At 34.6% G+C, this 18531-nt stretch overlaps 1 protein-coding gene across 4 annotated transcripts in view; it reads right to left on the bottom strand.

Moving 5' to 3' along the window:
- LOC121374151 overlaps window positions 1-17904 on the bottom strand; it is a 75752-nt gene extending 57848 nt beyond the window's left edge. For 3 of the 4 annotated variants that reach the window (XM_041501116.1, XM_041501117.1, XM_041501118.1), the window contains exons 1-2: window positions 1774-4750; window positions 1090-1203 (exon numbers count right to left, since the gene is read on the bottom strand). In XM_041501116.1, coding sequence (XP_041357050.1) covers window positions 1090-1203; window positions 1774-1977 — 318 coding nt within the window. In that variant the 5' untranslated portion in view covers window positions 1978-4750. Of the gene's footprint in view, window positions 1-1089; window positions 1204-1773; window positions 4751-15073; window positions 15335-17584 lie in introns of those variants that run through there. The other variant, XM_041501119.1, reaches the window with a different exon arrangement.
- Window positions 17905-18531: the final 627 nt, after the last annotated feature.

Genomic DNA, 18531 nt, shown 5'->3' with positions numbered 1-18531 from the left:
CCCTATACCACTAAGGTTTGACTTTGCAGAGAGAGATAATACTTTTTAACATGCCCCTACACCACTAAGGTTTGACTTTGCAGAGAGAGATAATACTTTTTAACATGCCCCTATACCACTAAGGTTTGACTTTGCAGAGAGAGATAATACTTTTTAACATGCCCCTATACCACTAAGGTTTGACTTTGCAGAGAGAGAGATAATACTTTTTAACATGCCCCTATACCACTAAGGTTTGACTTTGCAGAGAGAGATAATACTTTTTAACATGCCCCTATACCACTAAGGTTTGACTTTGCAGAAAGAGATAATACTTTTTAACATGCCCCTATACCACTAAGGTTTGACTTTGCAGAGAGAGATAATACTTTTTAACATGCCCCTATACCACTAAGGTTTGACTTTGCAGAGAGAGAGATAATACTTTTTAACATGCCCCTATACCACTAAGGTTTGACTTTGCAGAGAGAGATAATACTTTTTAACATGACTTTGCAGAGTGAAATAATTAAGTACATGAGTGTATTAGAAAGAGTGTTATATATTAATATTGTTCATAGAACTCTGATGCTACAGACTTCTATTTTGAAAATGCAACATCACTTAACTATCCATACAATGACAACAACACACAGGAACATCAACATCAGCCCTGCATTCAGTTTAAACATGAATGTGGTTAACCGTGAACTTTACCATGGAAAAATATGCTTGGCATATACAATTTTCCTCTATAATTATAACTACATTTAATTCAATTAATTTTGCTCAGGATTTTGTTAGTCCATCTTCAACCATCTATGCATGATGCTTGAAAAATTACTTTAGAAATGACAACTTAATTAAAACCTGGGTGATACGTACCAGTTATATCAAGATGTGCTTACATCAACTAAATGCAGGACAGATAACAAACCATGCTAGAGATTTTTGAAGCTATCTTAGCAGTACAAAATTCTAAAACCACCATAGGCTAGGACATCACAACAGAACATGCCATAGTGATGTAATAGCGTACGATGGTTTTACGATGTCATAGCTCTAAGGTAGCTTTGAAAATGTGGGCTATATATGAGATGTTGAACTTACTTCATCAGGAAGGTGTATACTCATGCTAGAGCTAGAGTTTCTAGAATATCGGGCTGTTGGGTACGGATTATACCCAGCTTCAATCTGTCTTTCTCGTTCACGCAACCTTTCATACTGCAAGAAACAGGTTTCCACCATACCCAATTAACTATATAGTATACCAGTATTATTGTAATTAAAAATAAAAAGAGCATCATACTATACAAATAACAATGCACATAAATATGCCATAAAGTATTATATTGATACTAATTATCTAATATATACATGACACATATTGCATAAATAATGCAACCAAATATTACACTCTTTATTATTACATGTTAATCTATTATAAAAAATACCATGCAGTGTGGTGTTCAACTATTAACACAGCTCTAACCAGGCAATATGTGTTTTAATTAATACATTTAATACACATACCGGTACATGTAACATGAAAAACCAGCCCATACTAAAATACAACACTTAACAAGTGATTAACTCTTAACAGAAATTTCAAAGACTGCAAAAACAGTGATGACTATCTGCTACTTTCATGTAATAGGACTTTAAACTTTTAATACAATATATTTAAAAAACATGACACAAATACATCTCAAGAACACAATTATATATATATATAAAGCGTAATAAAGCATACATTAAAAATATTACAAAGTGAATAAAAAGAATAATCCTCACGTCAATCTGTAGTTTGCGAAGATCTGGATGTTTGGAGAGTTTTACAATGCCGTGTTTGTGTCTTACGTGTGATCCCTTTAGTACTGCGTCCGTCGAGTCAAGGTTATCCAGCAGCATGCGTTCCTCAATGTCGCGGATTTGTCGCTGGCGAGACCGGCGATCTTTCAGTGCCTGCAACTCGCTCACCTTGTTCCCAAGAGGCATTTTCAATTTTTAATCAGACTTTTTAATTTATTTCATAATTTAAACTTTGTTTTCAAAATATTTAACTCAACAAGATGCAAATAATCTTGTTGATTTTTTACTATCTGAACATTGACATTTTTACATAAATGAGCATTTTGATTGAATCTATTATGGAATAACATTTTGATAAAATTATGATCCAGCGAACTCATCACGTAATTTAAAACAATTTATCTTGTATATCTGGAAATACTTTCAAATATGATCAAACCAGAATTATGCCTAAAGCAAGAATAAACTTGGTTATACCAGTGGCAAGCAGGCAGGTATGTATAATGTTTTGCAAGGTCAAAGGTAAAAGCATTTGAAGAGATATTGCCAAACTTTTATGGAATAAGACAGTACAAACAGCACATTGAGGCAGGAACGTATGCATGACTGAATACCAGTGTATACCGTATTCATCTAAAACTGACACCAGTATTTTGAAATTGAAAAGACGGAAAACATCTAGTTCAATAGAAATAAGACCACCTATTATGTTTAGGCTTGTTACCAGGTACTCTGCAGGCACATTTCAATTAAATTACCATCTCAAACAGGTCTGTTGAAGCTGCAGCACACAGCACAAGAATATATTATTATCACTGTTGAATAAACAGCCATATGTGATCAAACACGGTGATTTCTCGCATTCACAAACTCACAATGAACAGACAGGGGTGCCAGAAAGCCATGAAAGTGGTTTCAAAAGGGGCTTGAAATCGACTTGACAACATATAAACACACAACAATATACACCCAAAACACATACAGGCTACATAGCAACGGGTCAGTGACAAACATATTCCAAAACATGTTGGATATTAACAGCTCAATTCATTACTAAATATTATATTGAAAATTATAAATTTATTACAAATCCATAGACCAGGAAAAGAAATGGGTTTACAAATGCGTACACACATATATACTTATAAGATCTATATGCCTATTTTTCATGTACAAGACATACTTGTAAATAAATTGTAAGAAAATATTGTTCATTTGTTTTGTTGGCCTAGAATGAATGTCAGCTTTCAGAGCAAAAAGAAAAAGCTAACAATTTACAACCATTGAATGCAAAAGAAGAAAAAACCTAATGACAAAATGTTTTAGTTTTTAAAAAATATATTAAAATTAAATTGTTATCTTAATTCTTTGTTTATATTGTTATGGTAATTCTGGTTAATGATGAACAAAAATTAAACAACAGGTACCAGTGAGAAGTTATTTTATTTTTGCCACATGAAACGTGTTTTTAAATTCTTTCAATCGCATATCGTTCTATAATTGAAAATATTAATGGCTTCCTCAATCCATACAAATATCTTAAAAACAGATATACATATACAGTGAAACCTCTCAAAACCGGACCCTCTGTAAACTGGAATTCCCTCAAAATCAGATGTTTTTCGAGGCCCCTTTTTAAATATCTATACAGAAGAGAACCTCTCTAAACCGGATCCCTCTGAAAAGTGGATTTTTGTACTTGGTCCCTAAGGTGTCTGGTTTAGAGGAGTTTCACTGTATATCGGAAACCGCAAACTTAATCTCCTGTTATTAAAACTGAAAAACAAACAAAACACAAAACAAAATAAAAACAACAAAAAACAAACAAACAATAACAACAAAACAACTATGTAAAATTGAATAGGTCAGGGTTTTCAGGGTTTATTTTATTTTATGAAGATTGGGATATACAGGGCAAAAAAAATAAGGGTTTTTTCTTAAAACAAAAAAGATCTTCATGACCATAGTCAACAAGAACCAAAACATTAATTCTGGTGTTCCACAACTAATGAAATTGTCACTGGGTGAAAAATATCTTGTGACATTCAATAAAAGTGTAAGAAATATAACTTCAAAGAAATACACCTTCTATGAAAGCCTCATTAATCAATGCTGAAGGAAGCTGGTAATGACTTTCACCACGACAGAAGCAGACCAGGCATTGTCCACAGATGAAGAGCTAGCTTTCCCCAGTTCCAGGCTTGGTGAAAAGAAATGGCAATAAGGCCAGAAGGAAAATACCCACATAAAACTTGGTTCATTAAAGAAATACAATATGTTTTATTGTGTCACCATATTGATTAATTACTAGTATACCTAATGACATTGTTCCTCAACAAAATACAACTAAAAACTTAATTATTGAAAGTCAATGATTTGTCAGATGGAGATTAATATTCGGGATGAGGTAAAAAAACAACAACCCAAAACCCCCACCAACACTAAAAAGCAGACAAAAGTAAAGGAAGAATGCAATTGTACAAATAAATGTACACGGTATATGTACATGTATGTATACAGAGAACAAATTACCAAAATATCCAACAATAAATTTAAAGATTTGTTGGCTGACCGATATTAATGTGCAATAATTATTTTATGTTTTTGTTTCCTAATACCCACAAGGAAAAGGATTGACAGTGATTACTGACTACAACAAATTCAATTATATTTTAAAGTTAAGAGCCTGCGTTTAGCTCTGTTTGCCGGCTACGAGGAGCAGGTTTCTAGAAGCAAGTTCCATGTTCCCTATACTAAACATACAAGAAACAGTTCTTCTGACCATCATTATAGAGAGAATAACTAGTTAATGACGTCTTTATCACGTGAAGGTAAAAATGGGAAATTACGCGAGGCTCTGCCGAGTGGAATTTCTCATTCGGCCTGAACAGGATAAAGCAGATATCCAACGTCTTTAACTAGTTATTATCTTTATCCAGCAAACCATAAAAATTAAGGGGAAAAACTATTATTTCTGCTATTTCAGCCACATTGTACTATGACCTAGAGGTCAAATGAGCAATTTTGTAATGTAGCTATGCATGTGACGTCATATGAGTGACGTCAAAGTGATAATCTGCTAGTATTCACTTATGACTTTGCTTTAATCAGTCACCATAATCTGTCAATAGAAACAGTGGTTGCAGGATAAAAAAACCCAATGTGTCCAACATATCAGTAAATTAAAGTTACAATTTTCCCAGTACACATATCATATTGTTATACATGTATTAACATATCAGTACACTAAATTTATATAAATAACTTTTATAATAATCAACAAGTTAAAATATGATTTTTAGAAAATGCTGTTAAAGCAAATAAGATACATTAAATACAATTATTTAAAACCCCATACATGTACATGTATACTGTATATTTACTTATTTTTATACTGTATACAAGTTCTATGAATTAAGATATATTTTTAAAAACATAATATAAATACATTGTATACATAATATTATATTGTATTCATGTTCTAAGATGATTTATCAATATTTATCTTTTAATTTATTTTTAAAGTACATTGATACATGGATGTCATTCATACATATAGGTGACAGCCGACAATTTTTCACCATTTTTAAATTTAATTGGTGCCAGGTATAGAGTTAAATGAATAAATGCTTCCTGACCCAATGTTTGATATTTTACCATCTAATTTGCATTTATTGACAACCCTGTTATAAATGCATTTGTAAGCTTATTCTTGATTGGTTAATAATACTATTTTCTCCATGTATACCATTATAATAACCTAAAACCAGGAACATGCAGAACATATACTGGTATAATACATGTATAAAGTATGTACACCCAGATCAGGGAACATGCAGAACATATACCGGTATAATACATGTATAAAGTATGTACACCCAGATCAGAGAACACGCAGAACATATACCGGTATAATACATGTATAAAGTATGTACACCCAGATCAGAGAACACGCAGAACATATACCGGTATAATACATGTATAAAGTATGTAGACCCAGATCAGAGAACACGCAGAACATATACCGGTATAATACATGTATAAAGTATGTACACCCAGATCAGAGAACACGCAGAACATATACCCAGATCAGGGAACACGCAGAACATATACTGGTATAATACATGTATAAAGTATGTACACCCAGATCAGGGAACACGCAGAACATATTCTGGTATAATACATGTATAAAGTATGTACACCCAGATCAGGGAACACGCAGAACATATTCCGGTATAATACATGTATAAAGTATGTACACCCAGATCAGGGAACACGCAGAACATATACCCAGATCAGGGAACACGCAGAACATATACCCAGATCAGGGAACACGCAGAACATATACCGGTATAATACATGTATAAAGTATGTACACCCAGATCAGGGAACACGCAGAACATATACCGGTATAATACATGTATAAAGTATGTACACCCAGATCAGAGAACACGCAGAACATATACCCAGATCAGGGAACACGCAGAACATATACTGGTATAATACATGTATAAAGTATGATTGGTTAATAATACTATTTTCTCCATGTATACCATTATAATAACCTAAAACCAGGAACATGCAGAACATATACTGGTATAATACATGTATAAAGTATGTACACCCAGATCAGGGAACACGCAGAACATATACCGGTATAATACATGTATAAAGTATGTACACCCAGATCAGAGAACACGCAGAACATATACCGGTATAATACATGTATAAAGTATGTACACCCAGATCAGAGAACACGCAGAACATATACCGGTATAATACATGTATAAAGTATGTAGACCCAGATCAGAGAACACGCAGAACATATACCGGTATAATACATGTATAAAGTATGTACACCCAGATCAGAGAACACGCAGAACATATACCGGTATAATACATGTATAAAGTATGTACACCCAGATCAGAGAACACGCAGAACATATACCGGTATAATACATGTATAAAGTATGTACACCCAGATCAGAGAACACGCAGAACATATACCCAGATCAGGGAACACGCAGAACATATACCGGTATAATACATGTATAAAGTATGTACACCCAGATCAGAGAACACGCAGAACATATACTGGTATAATACATGTATAAAGTATGTACACCCAGATCAGGGAACACGCAGAACATATACCGGTATAATACATGTATAAAGTATGTACACCCAGATCAGGGAACACGCAGAACATATTCTGGTATAATACATGTATAAAGTATGTACACCCAGATCAGGGAACACGCAGAACATATTCTGGTATAATACATGTATAAAGTATGTACACCCAGATCAGGGAACACGCAGAACATATACCGGTATAATACATGTATAAAGTATGTACACCCAGATCAGGGAACACGCAGAACATATTCTGGTATAATACATGTATAAAGTATGTACACCCAGATCAGGGAACACGCAGAACATATACCCAGATCAGGGAACACGCAGAACATATACCCAGATCAGGGAACACGCAGAACATATACCGGTATAATACATGTATAAAGTATGTACATCCAGATCAGGGAACACGCAGAACATATACCGGTATAATACATGTATAAAGTATGTACACCCAGATCAGGGAACACGCAGAACATATACCGGTATAATACATGTATAAAGTATGTACACCCAGATCAGAGAACACGCAGAACATATACCGGTATAATACATGTATAAAGTATGTACACCCAGATCAGAGAACACGCAGAACATATACCGGTATAATACATGTATAAAGTATGTACACCTAGATCAGGGAACACGCAGAACATATACCGGTATAATACATGTATAAAGTATGTATACACCTAGATCAGGGAACACGCAGAACATATACCGGTATAATACATGTATAAAGTATGTACACCCAGATCAGAGAACATGCAGAACATATACTGGTATAATACATGTATATCTAGAGCAGGGAACATATTACATATAGTACATGTATGTATACATTTGTATCTATAGATTATAGAACATGCAGAACATACACAGTACAATACAAAGTATGTATTGCTAGAGCAGGGAACATTCGGAACATATACAGTACAATACAAAGTATGTATTGCTAGAGCAGGGAACATTCGGAACATACACAGTACAATACAAAGTATGTATAGCTAGAACAGGGAACATTCGGAACATATACAATACAATACAAAGTATGTATAGCTAGAGCAGGGAACATTCGGAACATACACAGTACAATACAAAGTATGTATAGCTAGAGCAGGGAACATGCATAACATATACAGTACAATACAAAGTATGTATAGCTAGAGCAGGGAACATGCAGAACATACACAGTACAATACAAAGTATGTACAGTGAAACCTCTCAAAACCAGACCCTCTATACACTGGAATCTCCTCAAACCAGACATTTTCATGGTCCTTTTTTAAATATCTGTACAGAGGGGAACCTCTCTAAATCGGATACCTCTTAAAACCTGACTTTTTCCTTGTCCCCAAGGGTGTCTGGTTTAGAGGAGTTTCACTGTACATATCTAGAGCAGGGAACATATAACATATAGTACATGTATGTATACATTTGTATCTAAACAGCAGGGAATATGATGGACATATATAATTTATATCTAGAGCAGGGAACATATGTAACATAAAGATTTATATCTAGAGCAGGGAACATATGTAACATAAAGATTTATATCTAGAGCAGGGAACATATGTAACATAAAGATTTATATCTAGAGCCGGGAACATATGTAACATAAAGATTTATATCTAGAGCAGGGAACATATGTAACATAAAGATTTATATCTAGAGCAGGGAACATATGTAACATAAAGATTTATATCTAGAGAAGGGAACATATGTAACATAAAGATTTATATCTAGAGCAGGGAACATATGTAACATAAAGATTTATATCTAGAGCAGGGAACATATGTAACATAAAGATTTATATCTAGAGCAGGGAACATATGTAACAGAAAGATTTATATCTAGAGCAGGGAACATATGTAACATAAAGATTTATATCTAGAGCAGGGAACATATGTAACAAAGATTTATATCTAGAGCAGGGAACATATGTAACATAAAGATTTATATCTAGAGCAGGGAACATATGTAACATAAAGATTTATATCTAGAGCAGGGAACATATGTAACATAAAGATTTATATCTAGAGCAGGGAACATATGTAACATAAAGATTTATATCTAGAGCAGGGAACATATGTAACATAAAGATTTATATCTAGAGCAGGGAACATATTTAACATAAAGATTTATATCTAGAGCAGGGAACATATATAACATAAAGCTCATGTATATGTATACATTTGTATCGATACAGCAGGGAACATATAATACAATAAATGTATATCTAGTATATATTATATAATAAAAAGTATATATATATAATCTAGTATGTTTTACATGTCTTTGGCTCGGGGGCAAAAGAACACACACAGAGGGTACATAAAAATTAATTTACCCCTCAAGATGCTTCTACAACTTATACATATAGGTTAGTGTAGACAAGAACATAAACAAAATTCTAAATATACTGAACACCAAAAGAAATGCAAATATTAGACTGATGTTTTATTAAGAAATGGTCATCACATATGGAAATTCAGGAGAATTACAGGTTGCTGTATGGTCTATTACTTAACAGAACTGAGCATTTAACTGTAATCAAGTAAACTTGTTCTAAATACTAACTAACCATAACGCTGATTCACATATCTTTTGGTACTCGGTATCTTTAAAATATATGACACAGTTATTACTTTCATGATGTTATCACTGCAGTAAAACCACATGTATGTAACAATGTTTTTAGTTTTTTAATTTATTACATATTTATATACATGCATATTTTAATAAGATGAATTAATATCACCTGAACCTTTAGAGAGAACAAAATTATGGTAACGTGACAAAAGGATGGATTGGAAAGTCTGCCTATAAGGTTTGACAGTAATGGATACAGTCACATTTTATAGTTCACCTACCTTTTCCTTAAAAGTTACATCTGAAAATTCCTGCAAAATTTGAATTTTAAAAATCAGTATTTGTCTAAAATATTTGCAGGCAACTAAAATTACATATTAATATATTTTCTTGTTTAGATGGTTTGTTTTGTTTAACGACACCACTGGAGCACATTGATTTATTAATCAATGGTTATTGGATATCAAACATTTGGTAATTTTGACATATAGTCTTAGAGAGGAAACCTGCTACATTTTTCCATTAGCAGCAAGGGATCTTTTATATGCACCATCCCATAGACAGGATAGCACATACCACAACCTTTGATATACCAGTCGTGGTGCACCGGCTGGAATGAGAAATAACCCAACTGGGATCGATCCCACACCAACCGCGCATCAAGTGAGTGCTTTACCACTGGTCTACGCCCCGCTCACTTCTTGTTGAGAATACCAGTATCTGTATATCCAATAGGTTTACAAGGACCACACTGAAAATAATTTAATTTTAGCCCATTTTCACATACATGTATGTACAGTATTTACATAAAATTTATTAAAAAGTGGCAAATTTAATGAAAATTTGATTAGCCAAATATTGAATGTTGTAGTCACTGTTGATTTTTTGTTTGTTTGTACTATGTAAGTTGTCGTATGTATGATATTATTGGAAGGTAAAATCTGGTTTGGGCTTCTACAAACATTAGCACAACAACAAACACCTGGTTTATACAGATACTGATATTCTAAACAGGAAAAATATCTTTAATATGTAACATTAGTCATCAAAACAAATTTGTTAATCGTAAACATGTTACAATGGTAGTTCCTTTACAAATAATCTCAATTTTACATATTTATTAAACTATTCAACAAAAAAATCTCCACAAAAAACAGGTAGGTCTAGATTTATTTTGGGAATATAAAAGCAATATATTTGTTGAATTAACTGACATGGTTGTACTTACTGATAAAAAGGTTAAGTACACATCTATCAATAACACCAAGATAACCAATCAATGAACAGCCCACACCCACAAAGTTTAATATATGAGACACGAATCGATCAATAGTGAGATTTGAAAATGGCCGTGTCTGAAAACATATCAAACAAAACTTTATGACCAGTCAATAAAAGATGTACAGGCATATTCTCATGGCAGGGTAGTTAATAACACTGGTAGCTACCGGCAAACCATTCAACTCTTTTAATACCAAACTGCCTGACAACAACTTCTCCAATCATAGGGTGAAGTGCCGTTTAATATATTATTGGAAGGCTTTGATAGAAACTGATCAATACATGTTTACTGAGGGTGAAATAAATTGAAAGGTAAATGTAAATATAAAAGTTGACAGTAATGGGCAATAAGTATTGAAGTTATTTATTGTATCAATGGTTCAAAATAAATGGCCTGTATCTATCATATATAGGCTTGTCAGAAATAAGTTTTAAATATAAAGATAAAGCAAATGTTTTATTTAGCAACCCCACTAGAGCACACAGCTTAATTAATCAATTCAGACTTTAGAGAAAGCACTAGTTTTCTATTAACAGTAAGGGATCTTTTACATACTTTTCCACACATGACAGCACATACCACATCCTTTTTTATACCAGTTATATGGTACTTATTTGGATGGAAAAGAACCCATTAGGACCACAGACCTCATCATTTAAGGGGAGCTACTGCTCTGACTCCCCATCACTCCCCTAGACTACAGTTCAAGCAGAAGTTTTAGCTCCCCTTAACATGTGAATTAAAAAAATGTCTATCAACACCAAAAGGATTAAATATCAATGCTCAGTATGTTACTGGAAATCAGGAAATGTTAGGGAGGCCATACATAACGCTAATATTTCATGACACTAAATTTAGAGACTGTTTGGAAAACCGTTTGTGTGATTGTTTTGTTGGTATTAGCTGCACACATTACTATTGAGGATAACAAGTGTTAAGTTATCATGCATATTACTACAAGTCGGTAAGCTGCATAACTTCAACATATATACCAAAAGTATTCTTTCAGCCGATGTTACAACTTAAGTTTAAATTTTAAGATATTTAATAATGCCAACCTTGCGAATGTTACGGGAGCAATTAACTACTCCCCTCGATGTTTGTCCATGGCAAGGTCTATAATTGTACCAAAGTTGGATGCTATGACCAAAGCACCTCAGGCAAGTGCTCTACTAACTAAAGTTTTAAAAGCAGTGACCAAATGAAGTGTATTGGCTGAAAAGAACAGGTGGAAATATGGTAATAATACTGTACTTCTTTATAATAATGTGAACAGTAAAATACAAAATAAATAAAAATAAATAAAAATATATATATATATTATTGCAGATACCCTTCAGACACACACTAAAAGGTCTTAAAGAGTTATATGTAAAGCACTCTCTCCAAAAAGGTGAATAATTTAGCTATATAGTATGCTATATGATTTATATACTGACAGAGAGAAATAAGGAAACACATATTAACTGAGTGCAACCAAAATCCCCATTCACAGTATCAGGAAGTCAACATTGTTACGTGACAGTCAGTCCCCGTGTTCTGACATTCAGTCCCCGGGTTCTGACATTCAGTCCCCGGGTTCTGACATTCAGTCCCCGGGTTCTGACATTCAGTCCCCGGGTTCTGACATTCAGTCCCCGGGTTCTGACAGTCAGTCTCCGGGTTCTGACATTCAGTCCCTTAGTTCTGACATTCAGTCCCCGAGTTCAGACAGTCAGTCCCACAGTTCTGACAGTCAGTCCCACATTACATCTCTGTATTTTATACAGACATTACTATGCTGGAAGTGAATTATCTCTCATCTAAAATCTCACGTGTTCTCTTATTTTTTTCCATCAGTATACAATTCAATTCTGGGAAAATTATCACAACAAAATGAAACAAATAGGATTTAAAAAATGGTATGGTGAATTATAAATTTGTTTTGACTCTATTCCTACATCTCACAATCTTGAGTGGATACTTAGTTCACTACGGGTCATCCTAATACCCACATACATGTTGGTGACACTAATTTCTTAATCTGAATATTCAAGTCTCTGAAAAAGGTGTGAACAATCATTTCGCTTGCACGTCATTCACACAAGTCTAGTTTTGCATTTTTGTTCTTGCCAAAAAAAAAAAAATAAAGACATTAAAAACATTTTACATTATCATTTGTCACTGTTCACACAACAATATATCTGTAACGGGTTATGCAAAATGAAATGGGTTACCTGAATTATTTTTGGCGTATGCCATATTTGATTTACGCAAACTTTCAATTCTCAGGTCTTATATTGTACAATGCTTTAAGATGGAAGGAAAAGCTGCTCATGAAAGTGATTATCAGAAAGCATACTGTGCATTTTGACTGGCAGTTGCCTCAAGATTGCTCCCTGTCAGTTTCAGGCCTTGGACATGGAATATCCTATCGTAGACCAACAAGAACATGTAAGACAGTAAGGCTAGTAACATTTATTATTATTTATCCAACAGAAAACACCCTTGTAACCAATAATATTATACTTTTAGTCCATAATTTCTCTTTTCTCATTTTCACTTGTGTTTTAATATAAAAAGTCAATAAATGCTGACCACAAATGGTGGTTAAAGAATAGCCTAACTTTACACAGCAGCTACGACTTGAAATTATAAATCTGCTACCTATAGCAATTTTGAAAGCTTTTTACTATAATTTTTAACCTCTCTAAGGCAATTTTTTTATCCAGAGACAAAAAATTGCCATCGGTAAAGTGTTTCATATTGCAATTATTATTATTGTCATCAGTGCCGTTGTTAAGTTTTCATAGGTGTCGGAAGTAGGAAGGGTGGGAACTGAGGGATGTTGATGGGGTTATAGGGGATGTTGATGGGGTTATGGGGGATGTTGATGGGGTTACTGGGGATGTTGATGGGGTTATTAACTTATTGGGGGTGTTGATGGGGTTATTAACTTATTGGGGATGTTGATGGGGTTATGTGGGATGTTGATGGGGTTATAGGGGATGTAGATGGGGATATTAACTTATTGGGGGTGTTGATAGGGTTATTAACTTATTGGGAATGTTGATGGGGTTATTAACTTATTTGGGGTGTTGATGGGGTTATTAACTTATTGGGGGTGTTGATTGGGTTATTAACTTATTGGGGGTATTGACTGGGTTATTAACTTATTGGGGATGTTGATGGGGTTATTAACTTATTGGGAGTGTTGATGGGGTTATTAACTTATTGGGGGTGTTGATGGGGTTATTAACTTATTAGGGATGTTGATGGGGTTATGTGGGATGTTGATGGGGTTATAGGGGATGTTGATGGGGTTATGGGGATGTTGATGGGGTTATTAACTTATTGGGGGTGTTGATGGGGTTATTAACTTATTGGGAATGTTGATGGGGTTAACTTATTGGGGGTGTTGATGGGGTTATTAACTTATTAGGGATGTTGATGGGGTTATGTGGGATGTTGATGGGGTTATAGGGGATGTTGATGGGATTATGGAGATGTTGATGGGGTTATTAACTTATTGGGGGTGTTGATGGGGTTATTAACTTATTGGGAATGTTGATGGGGTTAACTTATTGGGGGTGTTGATAGGGTTATTAACTTATTAGGGATGTTGATGGGGTTATGTGGGATGTTGATGAGGTTTTCAGGGATGTTGATGGGGTTATGGGGGATGTTGATGGGGATATAGGGGATGTTGATGGGGTTATGGGGGATGATGATGATGTTTTCGGGGATGTTGATGGGGTTATGGGGGATGTTGATGGGGTTATAGGGGATGTTGATGGGGTTATAGGGGATGTTGATGGGCTTATAAGGGATGTTGATGGGGTTATGGAGGATGTTGATGGGGTTATAGGGAATGTTAATGGGGTTATGGGGGTGTTGATGGGGTTAATGGGGATGTTGATGGGGTTATAGGGGATGTTGATGGGTTTATGGGGGGATGTTGATGGGGTTATGGGGGATGTTGATGAGATTATATGCAGGACACTTAATTCACATCCCCATATTTTATGTGATATATGTGATGTACCCATTTGAAAATAAAAGTTGAAATGATTTTTTAAAAGCTAAAAACTCTTCACTATAGTTAAATGAAGATACATATTTCAGCATTTCTGATGAAATCTTGTCTAATTTGTGAAAATCATTTTACATTAAAACAAACCTGAAATCAGACAAAAAGCTGAAATATTACACCTCTGTTGGAATCTTCTGATGCCTATGTTTGGAGAAAAACAAAACATTTTGAATCAAGTTATTTAAGATGCATACCTCGGGTGATAGTGGCCTCGGCTCGAAATCATCTGGGCATCGAAGACGTCTCAGCAATAGCGTGTCTGGGCAACCGTACGTTGCACCGACACAGAACTTGCCCTTGTGTTTCTGCAGCAGTGTGGGACTGCTGAACGTCATGTTACAGTCATGACATTTCCAGCCCATCAACATTAAGTCTGACGCCATGTTTGGCTTTAGTCTGTGTGTCACAATCACTCTCTATCTAATATCCATTCTTACTGGATCACTAGAAAGTTTCTGAAAGAAAGGAAAAATCAAGAAATGATAATAACCATTTAATCTTAAAACTAAAATCTATGAAGTTTTAAACTCTTTTAAACCGGATCAAGTAAAAAGTCCAGTTTTAAGACATATCTGGTTTAGATAGGTTATATAGCACGACCTCGAACAGTAGCTATAGCCTCCCCCATCCCCACCCCAACCCACTTGAGGATGAAAATACACATAAATAACAGAACTCTCTGGCTAAGTCAGAGTTTGTGCCCATGACACGCATACTTAAACAGTTCTCTGATGGAAGCATGCCAAACATTACCCACACACCCACATATATAAAGATAAAACTATTTGAACATCTCGTTCCCCCCCACTTCAGATATTGTTTCTATGGCCCTGAGCTAGAGCACTTACATGAGTCATTAAAGTTTGTTTTCTTTAATGACACCACTGGAGAACATTGATTTATTAATCATTGGCTATTAGATGTCAAAACATTTGGTAATTCTGACATAAATTCTTCGAGGTAACCTGAGCTACAGTAAGGAATGTTTTATATGCACTTTCCCCACAGACAAGACATCACATACCACAACCTTTGATATACCAGTTGTGAGGTATTGGTTGGGATGGGGGATGGGGGGTGGGGGTGGGGAGGAATTAGAGAATGGATCCACAATCAAAGCACCTCTGGCGAGCACTCTACCGATTGGGCCACATTCTGCCCCCAGGTTATAAGCTCAATGTTCAAGGTAGACTCACAAGATTGTTTTCTCTTTCAACAAAAGACCCTGTGTATAAAGGACATGGTATGTGATGTTAAAACATATATATAAAACAGTCATTTCTCTTAACCAGTAGCCCAGGCAATGAGAACAAATTTCTAAGAACAAAATCAGTTTGTTTAACATTTATTCATTAATAATCAGCTTTTGGATCAAAGAAAGAAGTTTGTTTTGTTTCCTAACACCACTAGAGCACATTGATTAATTAATCATCGGCTATTGGATGTCAAACTTTTGGTAATTCTGACACGTAGTCATCAGAGGAAGCCCACATGTTTTCTAATGCTGCAAGGGTTCTTTTATATGCAATTTCCCACAGACAGGATAGCACATACCAGAGTCTTTGATATACCAGTCGTGGTGCACTGGCTGCAACGAGAAATGCTATTAGATCATGTCAAACATTTGGTAATTCTGACACAGTCTTCAGAGGAAATTCCTGGCTAAATTTTTTTCATTCACAGCAACTGGTGATCTTACATTTTCTCAAACAACACAGCCTTTGAAATATCAGTCATGGGGCTCTGGTTGGAATGGGAAAATCAATGGATCAATCAGAGCTGATCACTCCCCAGGTTTTCTGAAGTGTCACTATGACCATTTGACATCTAATAGCTGTACTAATTAACCAGTTAACTGTTACACATTTGTGATTCATAATTTCAAAAGCAAGATGGAGAAAGAAAAAAAAGGGCTATTACATTTTTATATTTAAATATTTGTAGCAACAACACAAAATCTTGTTTGTTTCCATTACCCAACTGACTCTAATGTTAACCTGCCGACCCTAATTAAAACAAAAATACCAAGAAAATAATATAGAACAATCATTTTGGTCTTGTACTGATCGTGGTATGTGCTATCCTGTCTGTGGGATGATTCATATAAAATATCATTGCTACTAATGGGAAAATGTAGCAGGTTCCTCTCTAAGACTATCAGTATTGTATATGTCAGAATTACCAAATGGCTGACACCCAATAGCCGATGATTAATAAATCAACCTGCTCAAGTACTCAATTAAACAAACTTTTTGTACTGATTGATATACCACATAAAATACTTTTCCAAAATAAAATGTTTTATATATACTGTTTTTCGCATTTAACAGGAAACAAAAACTTTTGAAAAATATCAAAGATGTGTTCAAGAAGTTTAACAAAACAATTAAAACATTGTAATAATTAAGTGAAATGAAAAAAATGGTTGAAAAGAGATTTACAATGTAAAGCTACAATATTGGTGATGTGTAAGGTACACAGAGGTGCAATCTATTCCATGTAAATACGACTATATTTATTTTATGAATGCCATTTCAATGGATATTAAGACAAAGAATATTTTTAAAATATAACAGACATTTAAAGTATGTTAACTGCAATAATGCTACTTTAAGAACAAAAAGTTTGCAACTTTCAAATCTACAACTTACAAGTGTTTGAATTATTCTGTTAAAAAAATTGTGAAAACAAAGAAAAAGTAATACCTGATAAATTCATGTCACATGGAAGGGGTAAACCCCCAAATTAATTGTTACTGTCTATCACATATTCCCGTTGTGACACCAGCCGCCATTTTGAAAGTTGTGATCAAGCACGCACCTGTCAGTTCGATCGTCCATTTGTGGTTGCTACAACAACGTTTGTACCACGTGGTCCAGAATGTAAATAAACAGCCATGTGCTTTGTGATTTTATCGTTGAATAACATTCAGTGCTCTCTTATTATAGCAGCACACTGATGAACGTGCCTAGGCAATTGATGACCCGGCAATGAAACGTTTATTGTTGACATTTTCGTCAAACGTTGTCAGTTTAAAAAAAAAAAAAAAAAAAAAAAAAATCGGATAACCTCTCGGGTACTTCAACAATTACGCCTGCTCTAGTCAAGTGCATATAGTACCCGCAGTTATGAAGGACGCACTTGCAAAGCGCTAACAGTTTATATATTTTAAATATAAATAAAATAAAATCTCTGTAATATAAAGTGCCCGTATAATATTAATTTAAAGGTGGGATTTGGGGTGGGTTTTATTTTTTTTTTTTTTTTTTTATTATTATTATTATCTAGATGGATAGTCTTTCTTCTTTTAGTTCAGGCGCGGGACATAGCCCAATGGTAAAGCGCTCGCCTAATGCGCGATCGGTCTAGGATCGATCCATGTAGGTGGGTCTATTAGGCTATTTCTTGTTCCAGCCAATGCACCACGACTGGTATATCTGTGGAATAATGCATAAAACAGATCCCTTGCTACTAATGAAAACTAGACTATTTATCATTTGTCAAAATTATATGCCATATCCGACGATTAATAATCAATGTACGCTAGTGGACACCAAGCTTTAACTTTAGGTTTAAGCTAACATAGTAGCTCCATGTCCAATTCGAACGTAGAAAATCGGTCCAAATTGGACTAAGTACGTACGCCTCCCCC

The sequence above is a fragment of the Gigantopelta aegis genome, chromosome 6 (genome assembly GCF_016097555.1).
Source record: "Gigantopelta aegis isolate Gae_Host chromosome 6, Gae_host_genome, whole genome shotgun sequence".
Lineage (NCBI taxonomy): Eukaryota > Metazoa > Mollusca > Gastropoda > Neomphalida > Peltospiridae > Gigantopelta > Gigantopelta aegis.
This window is presented reverse-complemented; position numbering and strand designations above follow the sequence as displayed.